Consider the following 16,269-nt stretch of genomic DNA (forward strand, 5'->3'; position numbering starts at 1 on the left):
CACCATGCTGGCCCCAATAGGCAACTTCAAATGTGGTGTCAAGGCTCCCAGAGAATGTTCCAGGCACAGGAAATGGAGAAGTGACCATCTTTAAAAGCCTAGGCACAGAAATGGCAGAGTCACATCTGGTCATAGTAACAGAGCACACTTGGGTTCAGGAGGGGCACAGGACCCCACCTTCTGGAGAGGAGTATCAAGTAATTTGCATCCCTGGCGGGGAGCAGTGGCTCATGCCTGTAACTCCAACACTTTGAGAGGCTGAAGCAGGAGAATCACTTGTGCCCAGGAGTTCAAGACCATCCTGGGTATCATAGCAAGAAGCTGTCTCTATTTTTTAAATAATTAAGTTGCACCCCAAATGTTGAAATCCCTACAAGATTAAAACCCTTGGCTGGGCGTGGTGGCTCACGCCTGTTAATTCCAACTTTGGGAGGCCGAGGCAGGCAGACCACCTGAGGTCAGGATTTCAAGACCAGCTTGTGCAACATGGTGAAACCTCATCTCTACAAAAATTAGCCAGGCATGGTGATGCACGCCTGCAGTCCCAGATAATTGGGAGGCTGAGGTGGGAGGATTACTTGAGTCTGGCTGCGGAGGTTGCAGTGAGCCGAGATAGTGCCACTGCACTCCAGCCTTGGCAACAGAGTGAGACTTTGTCTCAAAAAAAAAAAAAAAGATAACTCAAAGGTAGGAATAACAAATGTTTATTCAGAAATGGATAAGTAATACATAATCACCCTTCATCTCTTAATGCCCCTTCCTGTCCTTCTGCACAGGAGACACAGATGGGTAACATAGAGGCATGGGAAATGGAGGAGGACACAGGACTAGCCCACCACCTTCTCCTCCCGGTCTCCCAAGATGACTGCTTATAGAGCGGAGGAGGCAAACAGGTCCCCTCAATGTACCAGATGGTCACCTATAGCACCAGCTCCAGATGGCCACGTGGCTGCAGCTGGACTCAATGAAACTCTGTGACAACCAGAAGATACCTGCTTTGGGATGAGAGGGAGGGTAAAGCCATGCAGGCAGGATATTTACCATCCCTACCCTAAGCAGAGTGCAAGCAGTGAGCCCCCTGCTCCCAGTACCTGAAAAACCAGGTCCTACTGCCTTCTGGATGCTCTCTTGGGCCAGGAAGGGTAAAGTGTGGGAGGAATGTCTTCCAGCTGCTAACGAGAAGTCTGCACCCACTTGAAAGGGTTAGGAGAATAAAAAGCAGCATTCTTCAAAGAACTGCAAGTGGAGCACCACCAGGCCCCTTCCTTGGACTTTCCCGTCCTGGGCAGCCTCAGAGCCTGCACACTGAAGCTGGGTTCAAACCCTGGGTCCTTCCTGCCTGACAGACTGACCCCTGGAAACATGAGTCTCTGGTTTGTCTTCACTGGGCTAGCCTCAAGCAAATCTTGGGAGCTCTTGAGTATCTTCAGCATGCGCCTTTCCCAGCACTTGCTACTGATTTTGCAGAGCTCCCAGAACCGTGCTCCCCAACTGGCTCCAGCTCTGCCAGCCTGGATTCTCTTCACTCCCAACCAGCAGGGGACCACTCAGTGACAACACTGGCCTGGTCATTCAGGGACTGCCTGGGCTCTGAAGTTTTGTCCCAGCTGCCTGCGCCTATGCTGGGGAAACACCTTGCCTGGCAGAGCTGCCCTGCTCCCTTGACTCCTCCTCCTCTGCCAAGGCAGGAAAATAATCCTCTGGTCATGGATGGATGGGTCACTCACATAAGTGGGAACAAACAGTGCCCCTTGGTGGCAGCTGGATATATGCCTCCAGGCATCCCTGACCACTGTCTTGTAGACAACTGAGGCCAGAAATGGAGAGCCAGGAACAAACTGACCTCTTCCATTCAAATAAGCTCCAAACCCAAGCACTGCACAATGGGAGGCTGAGCCTTTCAAAGGCACAAACAGAAGAGAGCTGGCGGCTACACAAAACCAGGGTGTGGTTAAGTGCCAGGCGAGGTGAGAACCGGGAGGGCTCACAACACAGCCCCCTCCCAGCAGAGACACCCAGAAGGGAAAGAGAGCTGGGGTGGGGCATTCAGCACAACTCAAGGAAAAGGGAAAGGTGAACTCTGGAGAACTTCCTCTGGGCAGAGACGACACGGGACTCCAAGCCAAGAGCTTAGATAGACTCTTCCCAGTGGTGCAGCCTCATCCTGCCCTTGCCACTAGTGAGGCCTGGAGCCACTGGGGAGAGGACAAGAGGCCTGAGACCTGCTCCCCACCCAGGCACCTCCACTGACAAGACAGAGGAGCGGCACAGCTCTCAGGCCGACCTGGCTCCCGTCAGGACACCAGGGCTTTTCATCCCCTCCATTGTTTGAAAAGCTTAATACACACAAAGGAAAGGCAGCCCCTCGGCCACTGGAAAAAGCAGGGTCCTTCAGACAGCCCCCACGCTGCATCCCATGGGGCCACAAGAAAGCCACCCAGAGAATTCAGTGTACCATTTCCAGATAAGAAATCAGCTTGGGGCTGAGGCTTGGGGAGGCACACACTGAAAAACACAAGCCTACCTTGGCGATGAGATGGAGAAGAAACATACTACAGGAAACGTTAACGTAGAGAGAAGAGCACAGGGCAGAACACAACACAGAAAGGCGGGTCCCATCCAGTGAGGAAGCTCTTTATCCCTGGCAACCCTTCCCACAATCAGGGGTCTCCAGTCCGATGGCCCATTGGTCATAAGCTTTGCCTTGGGGAAACAGAGCCACCCTCCTCTGCCCCCACTTCTGGCTGCCTCACTCCCCTGCTCAAAGCTTGATTTTGAATTCTGTGGGCTGCGTGGTCACAGAGGCCCCTGAGGACTTGAAGAGTGCCTTCAGGATGGTGTCAGGGTCCACTTCAGCAGGGGGGTTGGAGGAGGAGGCAGAGTTCACCCTGCGAGGCAGCTCGCTCTCCTTTTTCACTGATGGGCTGTCACTCAGCCGCCTGTGGAGAGCAGAGAAGAGTCAAAAATTCTTGTCAGTTTTTCCTTAGATGGGGAGGGGACCTACCATTTACTGGGCATCTGTCATGAGCTAGGCACTGGGTGTAACACTTTCCATACCCCTTCATCTCATTCCACCTTGCAGCAAACTCAATCACAGCTCACATCAGCCTCCATCTCCTAGGCTCAAGCAGTTCTCCTGCCTCAGCCTCCTAAGGAGCTAGGACTATAGGCGTGTACCACCATGCCTGGCTCATTTTTAAAAATTATTTGTAGAGACCAGGTCTCGCTATGTGGTCCAGGCTGCGTTTTTCTTATTTACTGATGAGAAAATGGAGACGCAGGCAGTGCTGTATGTTCTAGGGTTTTGTGGGGTTTTTTTGAGACAGAATCTCACTCTGTCACCCAGGCTGAAGTGCAGTGGCATGATGATGGCTCACTAGTCTCGATCTTCCAGGCTCAAGCGATCCTCCCACCTCAGCCCCCCAAGTAACTGGGACTATAGGTGCATGCCACCACACCTGGCTAATTGTGGTTTTAAGTTTAGGAAACACTGCATGTTCCTTCTGGATGGTAACATACATTAGCATATTACACAATCTGAGAAGCCCAAAAGTGAAACAGATGTAACTCTGTTTAGCCCAGTGGTTCCCAAACTTATTAGGTTACAAAACCCTAAGAAATATTTCTTATTCCTTGAACACAGTTTAAGAACTTATCCAAATCACATAATTCATTACCCAGGGTTCAAATCCTAGTCTTTTTAAATCTCAAAGTCTATTTCAGGCCTGCCCCACACTATCCCACTCACCCTGGCAAGTCTAACCTCCTCCCTGGTATCTGCTTCCTTATCTAGAACGTGAAGTCCTCACAGTCTCAACGTTTTATGCATCTCAGGCTTCAAAACATCCCTCAGTCCTGGGCGAGGCATGTATACTCAGCTGTGTGCAACAAAAGCCTTCAATGGCTTCCCACTGTACTTAAAGCCAAATCCAGCTGGGCGTGATGGTGTGCGCCTATAGTCCCAGGTCCTCAGGAGGCTGAGGGGAGAGGGTTGCTTGACCCCAGGAATTTGAAACCAACCTGGGCAACACAGTGAGACTCTCAAAATAACTAAAAAAGCAAAAAACAAACAAAAAAAACCTCACTGGGGAACAAAATAAGGGGTAGCATCTGGCACTGTCTCCATCAGGGCCAATCATGAGGTGGAGTTCTCTGTTACCGGGATGATGCACACAGCTAGGAGACCCAAGCAGCCTCCCCCTCCACCTTCCACTCAGATATTTCTAAATCAGAAAGCTGAGGACGAGATCATAATGCTAGCCCCTATAGGGTCAACCCCTGGGGAAATGACAAAGCAAACCATTTTGGTCAAGTTTAAGCATATGAAACGACCAGCTGCCATTAGAACAGAGGAAACGGAATGGGGGGATGAAGGGGAGCTGTGATGCAGGCAGTTTACCCATTAGAACAAAAAGAGATGGACGGAGCTCCCTCTCCCCAGCACCCCGCCTTTGGAACTCACAGCAGGATGGGCTGGTCTGAGGTGATAACATTCCCATTCATGTGAAGGTTGCACTTCATCGGCTGCCCTGAAAAACCAAAGAAAGAGAAAGGCTCTGCTATGAGACCTCGGCTCCTCACACAAGAGGACGAGGGCTGTACCTCCATTATCAATGGTCAAAGCACCCACCACTGGCAGTTCTGGCTCCACAGATGGAGATGGGGCTGCTAGGTTCCAGTCAAGCCAGACACTAAGAAAATCCCAGGGCGTGAGGAAACCTCAGCAGTGGGGCACCAAGAGGCAAAGTGGCCACAAACCTTGCTTCATACAGGAAGAGATGAGTGGGAAGTGAGGGAGAAACGAGACTCAATGTGAAGCCATCCAAGTAGTAAGGGAAAAGGTTTATGCTATCAAATTCAGTGAAAAGATGATCAAAAGCATTAAGTACAGGCTTCTACTCTGTCTACAAAGGATGAAGCACTAGGAAGACCACACTCCCACTGTATACAAAGCATAACATGTGTAATGGTAATAGCACAAAAAAGAGGAAGAAGGAACAGGGCCATGTGGGAGTAACATTTCCATATCTTACTCGAGTTAAGTTAGTGAATACATCATTAAAGGAATTAAAATATTGGGGAAAAAATGTGAAAGAAAAGCCACTGAAGAGGAACAAAAAAGTAAAATGGGGCCGGGCGCGGTGGCTCACGCCTGTAATCCCAGCACTTTGGGAGGCCGAGGCGGGTGGATCACGAAGTCAGGAGATCGAGACCATCCTGGCTAACACGGTGAAACCCCGTCCCTGCTAAAAATACAAAAAATTAGCTGGGTGTGGTGGCGGGCGCCTGTAGTCCCAGCTACTCAGGAGGCTGAAGCAGGAGAATGGCGTCAACCTGGGAGGAGGAGCTTGCAGTGAGCAGAGACCGCGCGCCACTGCCCTCCAGCCTGGGCAACGGAGCGAGACTCCACCTCAAAAAAAAAAAAAAAAAGTAAAATGGAAGAAATAAACCTAATTATCAATATTAAATATGAATGGATTAAATAATCCAATCCAAAGACAGATTGTCAGATTGAATTCAAATAAAAAAAAAACAGTAAGATCTAACTATACACTCTCTATAGGTGACACATTTTTCTTTCTTTCTTTTTTTTTTTTTTTGAGATGGAGTTTCGCTCTTATTGCCCAGGCTGGAGTGCAATGGTGCGATCTCGGCTCACAGCAACCTCCGCCTCCTGGGTTCAAGCGATTATCCTGCCTCAGCCTCTCGAGTAACTGGGATTACAGGCATGTACCACCACGCCTGGCTAATTTTGTATTTTTAGTAGAGATGGGGTTTCCTCATATTGGTCAAGCTGGTCTCGAACTCCCAATCAGGTGATCTGCCTGGCGGATTACAGGAGTGAGCCATTGTGCCCAGCCTAGGAAACACATTTTTACAGTCGATGAGAGAAAAAGATTGAAAGTAAGAGTGGGCCAGGCTTGGTGGTTCATGCCTGTAATCCCAGCACTTTGCAAGGCTGAGATGGGCAGATCACTTGAAGCCAGGAGTTTGAGAGCAGCCTGGCCAACATGGCAGAAACCCCATTTCTACTAAAAATACTAAAAATTAGCTGAGTGTGGTGGTGCACACCTGTAGTCTCAGCCACTCAGGAGGCTGAGGCACAAGAATCGCTTGAACCTGGGAGGAAGACGTTGCAGTGAGCCAAGATCATGCCACTGCATTCCAGCCTGGGCGACGGAGCGAGACTCCGTCTCAAAAAAAAAAAAAAAAAAGTGAACAAAGATACAGCACTTAAATAGCAACCCTAAGAAAGCTGGTCTTTTACTTATTAGCTTATTAGCTATTAGTAATATAAAATGAAATATACTTTAAAACAACAAAAAAAGTGACTAGAGGTAAAGAGAGATTTAAATTTGATTGAAGGGTCAATTCATCAGGAAGAAAACAATCAAACATATATGCAAGTAACAACAGAACCTCAAATATATAAAATAAAAATACACAGAAGTGAAAGGAACAGACCAACAGTAATAAAGATCTCGCCGGGTGCGGCGGCTTACACCTCTAATCCCAGCACTTTGGGAGGCCCAGGTGGACGGATCACTTGAGGTCAGGACTTCAAAACCAGCCTGGCCAACATGAGGTCAGGAAATCAAGACCATCCTGGCTGACACAGTGAAACCCCATCTCTACGAAAAATACAAATATTAGCTGGGCATGACAGTGGGCACCTGTAATCCCAGCTACTTGGGAGGCTGAGGCAGGAGAATTGCTTGAACCCGGGAGGCAGAGGTTGCAATGAGCCGAGATCATGCCACTGCACTCCAGCCTGGGTGACAGAGGGAGACTCCGTATCAAAAAAAAAAAAAACAAAAAAAACCCCAGAACCTCAGTATTTCACTTTCAATACTAGATAGAATCAAGCAGATCAACAATTAAACAGCACTTAAACATTACAAAGCAACAAGACATAATAGACATGTACAGAACATTCCACCTAACAACAAGAAAATACATATTTTCCTTAAACACTCACAGAAGAAAATAAAATCTGGAAAATTCATGAATATATGGAAATTGAAACAATCCTAAATAACCAATGGGTCAAAGGAGAAATCACAAGGGAAATTAGAAAATAATTCAAGATGAATGAAAATGAAGGCATGATATACCAAAACATGGAATGCAGTTACAGCCATGCTTAGAATATATAGCTGTAAATGCACATACAGTCATGTATCATTTAACCATGGGAATACATTCCAGAGTGCAGTGGCACGATCACAGCTCACTACAGCCTCAACTTCCCAGGCTCAAGTGATCCTCCCACCTCAGCCTCCCCAGCATCTGGGACTACAGGCACACGCCACCACGCGCCCAGCTAATTTATTTTTTGAGACAGGGTCTTGCCACGTTGCACAGGTTGGTCTCAAGTTTCTAGGCTCAAGCGATCCTCCTGCCTCAGCCTCCCAAAGTGCTGGAATTACAGGCTTGAGCCACCACACCCGGCTGTACAGCATGTTACTCTACTGAGTAGAGTAGGCAACTGTATTTGTACATCTAAACGTAGAAAAAATACAGTAAAAATATGGTATTATCATGTTATGGGCCCACTGTCATATATGTGGTCTGCTGTTAACCAAAAAGTCCTTATACTGCATATGAATACATTAAAAAGCAGAAATAAAAAAACCTACAGAATGGGAGAAAATATTGGTAAATCACTTATCTGATAAGGGACTTAAGAATATGTAAAGTATTTTTACAACTCAGTAATAAAAAAGAACCTAATTAAAAAGCAGACAAAGATTCTGTACAGGCATTTCTCCAAAGATAGCCGGGCACAGTGGCTCATGCCTATAATCCTAGCACTTTGGGAGGCCGAGGTGGGCAGATCACCTGAGGTCAGGAGTTTGAGACCAGCCTGGCCAACATGGTGAAACCCTATCTCTACTAAAAATACAAAAAAATTAGCTGGGCTTGGTGGCGTGCGCCTGTAGTCCCAGCTACTTGGGAGGCTGAGGCAGGAAAACGGCTTGAACCAGGGAGGCGGAGGTTGCAGTGAGCTGAGATCACGCCACTGCACCCCAGCCTGGGCAACAGAGAGAAACTCAAAAAAAAAAAAAAAAAAAAAAAAGGAAAGAAAAAGGAAAATAAGTATCTTTCCACATCCAAACATATGACAAAAAATAAGAAAAAACAAAAAAAAGAACAGAAATTCAAAACAAAATTAAAAATAATTTTTTTAATGACATACAAATGGCCAATAAGCACATGAAAAGGTGCTCAACATCATTAGTCATGGGGAAATGCAAATCAGAACTCCACTGACTCACCCAGGGGAGTTCACCCAGGTGCCAAGATTTAGCCAAGGCTCCAGGTCTTTTATTTGTATTTTTTTTATTGTTGTATTGTATTATTAGTCTCTGCTTCTCCACTTCTAGCACAGGGCCTTGGTCCACAGTAGGCACTCAATACATACTGAAAGAACAAATGAGTGGAAAAGGAGCATGGCAGACAGAATTCTTCTCTACAGGCTGTCTGGAGATGAAAAATATGAACCTCAAGTCAATAAAGTCTGTTGTTTACCCACCAGGAGCAGCTCTCACCCAGGTGTCAACATTCAGACAAAACTCCAGGGCTTGGAGGAACTTCTGCCCCAGCACTAAGCAGATCAACATCTGGGAGGCAACAGCTGTGCCTCTTGGCTTCCCTGGCAAGACCCCTTAAGAGAACCATCCATGGAGAAATGCTGTTTTCCTTTTTGCTGGGCTCAAAAGCTTAAGGGCTGGGTGAAAATCCAGGGCCCTGTGTAACCCACAGCTCAGGACTACTCAGAGACTGCACAGCAGTTCCTGGTGCAGACGAGGCCCCAGAGATGGGTTCCACCCATCTCACAGAGACTTCCCCTGGAAGGCCTGCTACCTGACAGCAAGTAGAGATGAGTGGGAGGGTCAGGGGACTGCTTTCTCCCTAACTTACCGTCCAGACACCGGTTGTTGTACTTCTTATATGCGGTGATGGCATCGTCCTTTTTCACAAACACCACCTCCGCTACCCCAGGATGGACCAGTCGAGCTCGCTTGAGGGCCCCACACACACAGAAAAGCTCCTGCACACAACAAGAGGGGTTGGGATTGGGGAAGGATTTCTCAGCACCTGCTGCTCACACACTCTGAAGGCCCTGGGGTGTGGTGGCTCTGCTGCAGCTAAATGCGCCCTGCGCCTGAGACTGCGGGGAGGCTCCACGCGAGGTGGTGCTCTGGAGACATCCACAGGCCTCAACACAGCACCAGATGAGGTCAGCAGTGGGAAAGGGGCTGGGCTTACAAGGCTTGGATCACCTGGGATCTCCCAGCAAGCCACCACCAAAGTCTTCAGTGCCCACCTCAACAGGGATAAAACAGTTATGAAAATTTTCGCAAAGAGCCCTGTCATTAGAATACATGTATACAAAGAAAGACAGCTGCTAATATGTCACCTGAGAATCTGTTAGAAATACAAATTCTGGAGTTCTACCCAGAGTCCTGGTTTGGCTGGACTGAAGGGTTTCCCTGGACATGAGACTTTGAGTGATGAAACCAGGAGAGTCCCCAGCAAAACAGGGACAGTTGGTCACTCTAAGTCAGACCTGAGTTTGATCCCCCAGGCTCTGCTTTCTATCTGCTATGAGACGTCTAGCAAATTACTTAACTTCTCTGAGCCTGTTTCCTCCTCTGAAAATAAAAAGGACTAGCTTACTTCCCAGCGTTACTGGAAAGCTCAACTGAGATAATTTTTAAGGCAGTGCTTTGCACACATTATTGACTCCGATCTCCACCTCATTTTACAGACAAGACGACTAAGGCCAGAGAGGGAGCAAAATGTAAAGATGGACAGAGGCTGACTAGCACTCACGCCATTTCTTCACCTGCAACTGCCTTCACAAGGTTGCTGTGAGAGCCAAAAGAAGGTTTATGAAAAGGTCCTTGACATGGTTTGTTTTTAATGGTAAATATCAAAACAAGATGCCCCTCTGCACCTGCGGGAGACTGGTTCCAGAACCGCTCGCAGATACTAAAATCTGTAGATGCTCAAGTCCCTGCTATAAAATGCTGTAGTATTTACACATAACCTATGCACATCATCCACTATACTTTAAATCATCTCTAGATTACTTATAATACCAAATACAATGTAAATGCTATATAAATAGTTATACTGTATTTCTAAAATTTGTATTATTTCTCATCATACTGTTATTTTTAAAAATTTGAGTATTTTCATTCAGTGGTTGGCTAAATCCACAGAAGCAGAACCGACAGATATGGAGGGCCAACTATAAATAGTAGGTGTAATTCCAATTTTATTACCATTGTCCTTTTAACATTGCCTATTTGGGTAGAAGAGAAGCGAGGGTGATTATTACTAGCAATTTCCCCTGAGCACTGATCATGACTGGTGTTTAGTTTTCCACCATTATGTATCTTCCAAGAGTCTGCCTAAAGTGACTGGCACATAGCAAGTACTCAGTAAATGGCAGTTGTTATTACGCTTCTTAACAGCTTTAATTCTTTTCTTTTTTTGAGACAGAGTCTCACTCTGTCACCCAGGCTGGAGTGCAATGGCGTGACCTTGGCTCACTGCAACCTTCACCTCCCAGGTTCTAAGTGATTCTCCTGCCTCAGCCTCCTGAGTAGCTGGGACTACAGGCACGTGCCACCACGCCTGGCGAATTTTTCTGTTTTTAGTAGAGACAGGGTTTTGCCATGTTGGCCAGGCTGGTCTCGAACTCCTGACCTCAGGTGATCCACCAACCTTGGCCTCCCAAAGTGCTGGGATTACAGGCGTGAGCCACTGCACCCGGCAATCAGCTTTAATTCTTAATGACTTGTCAAGTATTACACAAAATAGGCTACAATTTCCATCCTCAAGTGCACCATTCACAGCACTGTCCCTGCTAAAGGAGAAGGGGATATGAGTGACCCATCTCACGGCATGTGTGTGTTTCACAATTAAGATTTAACCTCAGCTGGGCACAGTGGCTCACACCTGTAATACCAGCACTTTGGGAGGCCAAGACAGGCAGATCATGAGGTCAGGAGTTCAAGACCAACATGCCCAACATGGTGAAACCTCATCTCTACTGAAAAATACAAAAATTAGCCGGGTGTGGTGGCACACGCCTATAATCCCAGCTACCAGGGAGGCTGAGGCATAAGAATCACTTGAACCCAGGAGGCGGAAGTTGCAGTGAGCCAAGATCGCACCACTGGCACTCCAGCCTGGGCGACAGAGCAAGACTCTATCTTTAAAAAAAACAAATCGAGGCGGGTGGATCATTTGAGGTCACAAGTTCGAGACCAGCCTGGCCAACATGGTGAAACCCTGCCTCTACTGAAAATACAAAAATTAGCCAGGCGTAGTGGCAGGCGCCTCTAATCCCAGCTACTCGGGAGGCTGAGGCAGAAGAATTGCTAGAGCCTGGGAGGCAGAGGTTGCAGTGAACCGAGATCACACCATTACACTCTAGCTTGGGTGACAGAGTGAGACTCCATCTCAAAAACAAAACAAAACAAAACAAAACAAAACAAAACAAAACAAAAAGATTTAACAAATGTAGTGACCAGTGCAGTCTGTGAGTCTGGGACTTAACTGCAGGGAGAGGCTGGATTCTCCAAACGTATTCATTTTGTGATCTGACAGTTCAAAGGATGCCTGGATTTCTAAACTAATGGCTCTTTTGGGTGCCTGAATGAAAATGATGTTGAAAAGAAGTCCTAGCTGCATCCAGAACCCCGCTCACAGACATTTGACAGGTTTTGCCCATGACTGCCATGGGTGGGACGGGATGGACCAGGAAGGTGGATACCACCAATCCATCTCACTTCTTTCACTTTGGAATCATCTTGTAATACCTCCAAAGGACACAGGAAAACACAACTACTGGATACTGCCCAGTGGGACTAAAGGATCCCATTTAGGACCCATTATAGCATAGATATCCCCTGACTCTGAGATTCAGGCCAGGCACCTGGCCTTGGCTAGAAGCTGTGCAGAAGAGTGAAGCAGCTGGGCTGACTGCTATTGTTTGAAAGGTCCGATTCCAGGGGGTGGCCCTTGGCTGGCATCTGGAAACTCGGATCTCAGGAGGGCTCCTGCCACCCCACAGTTCACTGTGCCTGGACTGTGCAAACAACATGGTTTCTGCTCAACAGCTGCTTTCCCTCTGGGAGTCTGGAATTTTAGTACATGCTACACAGAGAATGCCAAAGTGACCAGCCCCCAGTAAAACCTTTGGGTACTGAATCTTTAATGAGCTTCCCTGGTGTCACATGTATTGTCACAACTTGCTGCGAGTTGCACCCAGCATCCTGTGCGACTCTGCTGGGAGGGGCCTCTGGAGGCTTGCGCCTCGTTTCCCCCCGACTTCACCCCATGAGCCATTTGCTCTGCATCCTTTTGCTGTCATTAGTCTCAGCCCTGAGCGTGACTATATGCTGAGTCTGGTGAGTCCTAGCAGTCATCAAACCTGAGGGTGGGTCTTAAGAGACCTTTGCCACAGAGGCAGTTTGAGATTTAAATGTTTGGTAGGTCACAGTACTTACAACAATGTCCTCCTCAGTGACTCGAGGGTGCAGATTATTCACAGTCATCTTGGTGCCTTCCAATGGGCTGAGAACAGGCTGCCACATAGACAAGAGCATTACCAGAAGCCAGATGGCTGATAAGCATTCCCACAACAGAAATTCCTCCAGGCACGTGACTAGGAAGGCCCAGAGGAAAGCTCCATGGAGAGTTACCACAAATGGGACCCCTGAACTTCAGTGTCCACTACACCCCCCATCACTCTATGCTAAAAGCATGGACCCTCTCCCATCTCCCAGATACGCAAGCCTCTCAGGCCCTGAGCCTCTACCTGGAAGGCTACTCATGCTTCCAGACCCACTCAGCTAAAAGAGCCCTTTTTCCCAGACTTCCCAACTGGAATGAGATAATCTGTCCTCAGCCCTCCTAATAGCTTTCTTCTGAGAGAGTCTAACATATCACCAGATACCGCAATCTCTCAGCAGGTCTGCCGTCCCCACTAGCCTGCAAGGTCTTTGAGGGTAAGAGTCCCTAGGTCTTGGTTTGCTCATCTGTACAATGGGGGTGGCAATGCCCACCTCACAAAGGCGTTGTGGGGAACACAATGAGATACATATAAGCATACAGCCCTCCTGACCCCAACTGCTGCAGTGACCACCGTCACCTCACCTCAGCAGTTGGCAGCTCTTTGGGGGGTTCTTCCTTGTTCACCAGTGTCCTGGACATGTTGGTCAAGGCTTTTGTTCGAATAGAGGAAGGGAGAGCAGGAGCTGTGTATGCATCATTCTGAACCACTTTGGTGAGAGGGAGGGCCTTGGACATGGAAAGCTTGGAACTGCTTAGCCCAGCCTAAACGAAGAGACAGAAAAGAATCTCAGAAGCCAGATCTGCAATGTTCTGAAGAAGCCCCAAGAGGTTGACAACTTGCTGAGAGCATGAACCCTCGATGCCTCCCAGCTCTCTAATTCTATTAGAGGTCTGGAGCCAAAAAAGCTGCCGGCTGCCAGTGACATCCCATAGGGAAGGGGCAGGGGGAGAGAAAAACACACAGCCTGAACGTGCACTCACAGAAGCCACTCCCCACAGTGCTAGAAGCTCTTGGCAGGAAGCTTCCATACAGCCCTGACCTGGAAAATTACCCAGGAGCCACAGGCTCACCCACACCACTTAGACTTTCTAAAAATTCTACAATATGAGGCTGGTCAGAAGGCCAAAAGCTTGGCCAGGCATAGTGGATCACATCTGCCATCCCAGCACTTTGGGAGGCTGAGGTGAGAGGACTGCTTGAGGCCAGGAGTTCAAGACCAACCTGGGCAACACAGTGAGACCTCATCTCTATAAAAAATGTAAAAGAGCTGCTCTGCCTATGGAGTAGCCATTCTTTTATTCCTTTGTTTTCTTAATAAAGCTGCTTTTGCTTACAAAAAAAAAAATTAAAAGGCCAAAAGCTTGAGGCCAAGTTCATTCCCAGATATGCTTCTATCACAATGTGCTGATCACCACTCTTAAGAAGGCCCAGAATTCAGTGTTTTGGTTCCTCTTCTGGCCATCCAGAGGAACCACACACAGCCTTGGCCTCATCAGCTCCCAGACTATCAGGGACACTCGGGCATTTGGCAGTGCAGATCACCAAAAACAGCCCCTCCATCTGGATGTGGTCCCTTGGAAACAAAACTCCCCTGTATTAATGTGTCTGAGGAAAAAGGTGCATAAAGCAGAAGTGACGGGGGCCCTGCTGATTTAGGGCAGTGTTTACAGGCACTGACCCAGGGCAGGGAGAAAGGAGGAACGCAGCGGCCAGAGAGGCACATCAGAGCATGAGCAGGGGCAATTCACCACGCTCCTCCAAGTCTGGGTGAAGCAGCGTCATCCCCATGCTGAATTCCACATTCCTCACGTGGAATTCTGCGTCTCCAGAGCTGGGACAGCACAGTGACTCCACACAGGGCCCTGAGAGCGAGACTGCTCGGGCTCCATTCCTAGATCCACTGCTTCTCATCAGCTGGGTGATGTTGAACAGGCTTATTTCACCTCTCCATGCCTGTCCCTCATCCATCAACGAGGGTAATCAACAGTACCCATCTCACAGGGTACAAGACGCATGAGTATAAATATGGCATTTATTCAATTAGGGTATCAAATAGGGATAGAGACTCACTGAGCAAGCTGATAGTTCCCTTGATAGCAGACTTGAGCAGTCTAATAACTGGAAAGGCCTGGTCCCTTTGTAAAGAAACAAACTGGCATCATTCAGCTTCACGACTTTTTTTTTTTTTTTTTGAGACGGAGTCTCGCCCTGTCACCCAGGCTGGAGTGCAGTGGCGCAATCTTGGCTCACTGCAACCTCCACCTCGGGGTTCAAACAATTCTCCTGTCTCAGCCTCCCGAGCAGCTGGGATTACAGGCACGCGCCATCATGCCCAGCTAATTTTTGTATTTTTAGTAGAGACGGGGTTTCACCATGTTGCCAAGCTGGTCTCCAACTCCTGACCTCAGGTAATCTACCCACCTCAGCCTCCCAAAGTGCTGGGATTATACGTGTGAGCCACCATGCCGAGCCAGCTTCATGTTTCTTTTTTTTTTGAGACAGAGTCTCACTCTGTCGCCCAGGCTGGAGTGCAGTGGCGCAATCTTGGCTCACTGTAAGCTCTGCCTCCCAGGTTCACACCATTCTCCTGCCTCAGCCTCCCGAGTAGCTGGGACTGCAGGTGCCCGCCACCACACCCCGGATATTTTTTTTTTTTTTTTTTTTTTGAGACAGAGTCTCGCTCTGTCGCCCAGGCTGGAGTGCAGTGGCACCTCTCAGCTCACTGCAAGCTCCACCTCCTGGGTTCGTGCCATTTTCCTGCCTCAGCCTCCAGAGTAGCTGGGACTACAGGCGCACACCACCACGCCTGGCTAATTTTTTTGTATTTTTAGTAGAGACGGGGTTTCACCGTGTTTGCCAGGATGGTCTCGATCTCCTGACTTCGTGATCCACCCACCTCAGCCTCCGAAAGTGCTGGGATTACAGGTGTGAGCCACCACGCCCGAACTTTTTTGTATTTTTTAGTAGAGACGGGGTTTCACCGTGCTAGCCAGGATGGTTTCCATCTCCTGACCTTGTGATCTGCCCGCCTCTGCCTCCCAAAGTGTTGAGATTACAGGCCTGAGCCACCGCACCTGGCCCATATTTCTCTTAATTACTAACCAGGAGGCTGGTCCACATACTCAGGACAGTAACCAAAACTGAGTCTTTGAGCGTCTGAAGGAAAAACAAAAGAGGTGGCTGCCACAAGGACCCACCTAGGCAGCCCACTGGCCTCCCTGTCTGACACTTGGCTGTACCACTGAGCTGAGCAGCATGGACCTCCCTGATGATCCCAGATGTTGTTTTCTTTCCTTCTCTGCATGATGTCTGACCAACACTCTAGCCTAGCAAGCTTTCCCTGCATGCAGGCTGCACCTGGTAGAGCCCACAGATCAGGTGAGATGTATTCCTGCTAATGTCAACCAACAGAATCCAGACTCCAAGAGCAGCGCCAGAGCTGCTGACCACAAAGGGTTACGAAGCATGCAGAATGGCCAGCCACCAAGGAAAGAACACAGACTCCCCACTGTGGGATCACTCACATTTCCCCTGTAGTGTCTCAAACACAGCACCTAGGAGCTGCAGCCCTGTACTTCACTTGCTGTGGGACCTTGAACAAATCAGAAAGCACCCCAGTGTCTCAGCGTTTATAAAACTAAGGGATTGGACTAGTTCCAGCTCTGAAAATC

At 48.3% G+C, this 16,269-nt stretch overlaps 1 protein-coding gene across 3 annotated transcripts in view; it reads right to left on the reverse strand.

Annotated features, from left to right (window-relative positions):
• Positions 1 to 688: 688 nt before the first annotated feature.
• The window catches only part of POLDIP3 (DNA polymerase delta interacting protein 3), a 34,969-nt gene continuing 19,388 nt past the window's right edge, over positions 689 to 16,269 (reverse strand). For all 3 annotated transcript variants that reach the window (XM_515172.8, XM_063807990.1, XM_003317280.6), the window contains 5 exons: positions 13,180 to 13,359; positions 12,531 to 12,608; positions 8,926 to 9,055; positions 4,463 to 4,529; positions 689 to 2,939 (listed from right to left, as the gene is read on the reverse strand). In XM_515172.8, coding sequence (XP_515172.3) covers positions 2,762 to 2,939; positions 4,463 to 4,529; positions 8,926 to 9,055; positions 12,531 to 12,608; positions 13,180 to 13,359 — 633 coding nt within the window. In that variant the 3' untranslated portion in view covers positions 689 to 2,761. The remainder of the gene's footprint in view (positions 2,940 to 4,462; positions 4,530 to 8,925; positions 9,056 to 12,530; positions 12,609 to 13,179; positions 13,360 to 16,269) is intronic.

Source organism: Pan troglodytes, chromosome 23 (assembly GCF_028858775.2).
Source record: "Pan troglodytes isolate AG18354 chromosome 23, NHGRI_mPanTro3-v2.0_pri, whole genome shotgun sequence".
NCBI classification, from domain to species: Eukaryota; Metazoa; Chordata; class Mammalia; order Primates; family Hominidae; genus Pan; species Pan troglodytes.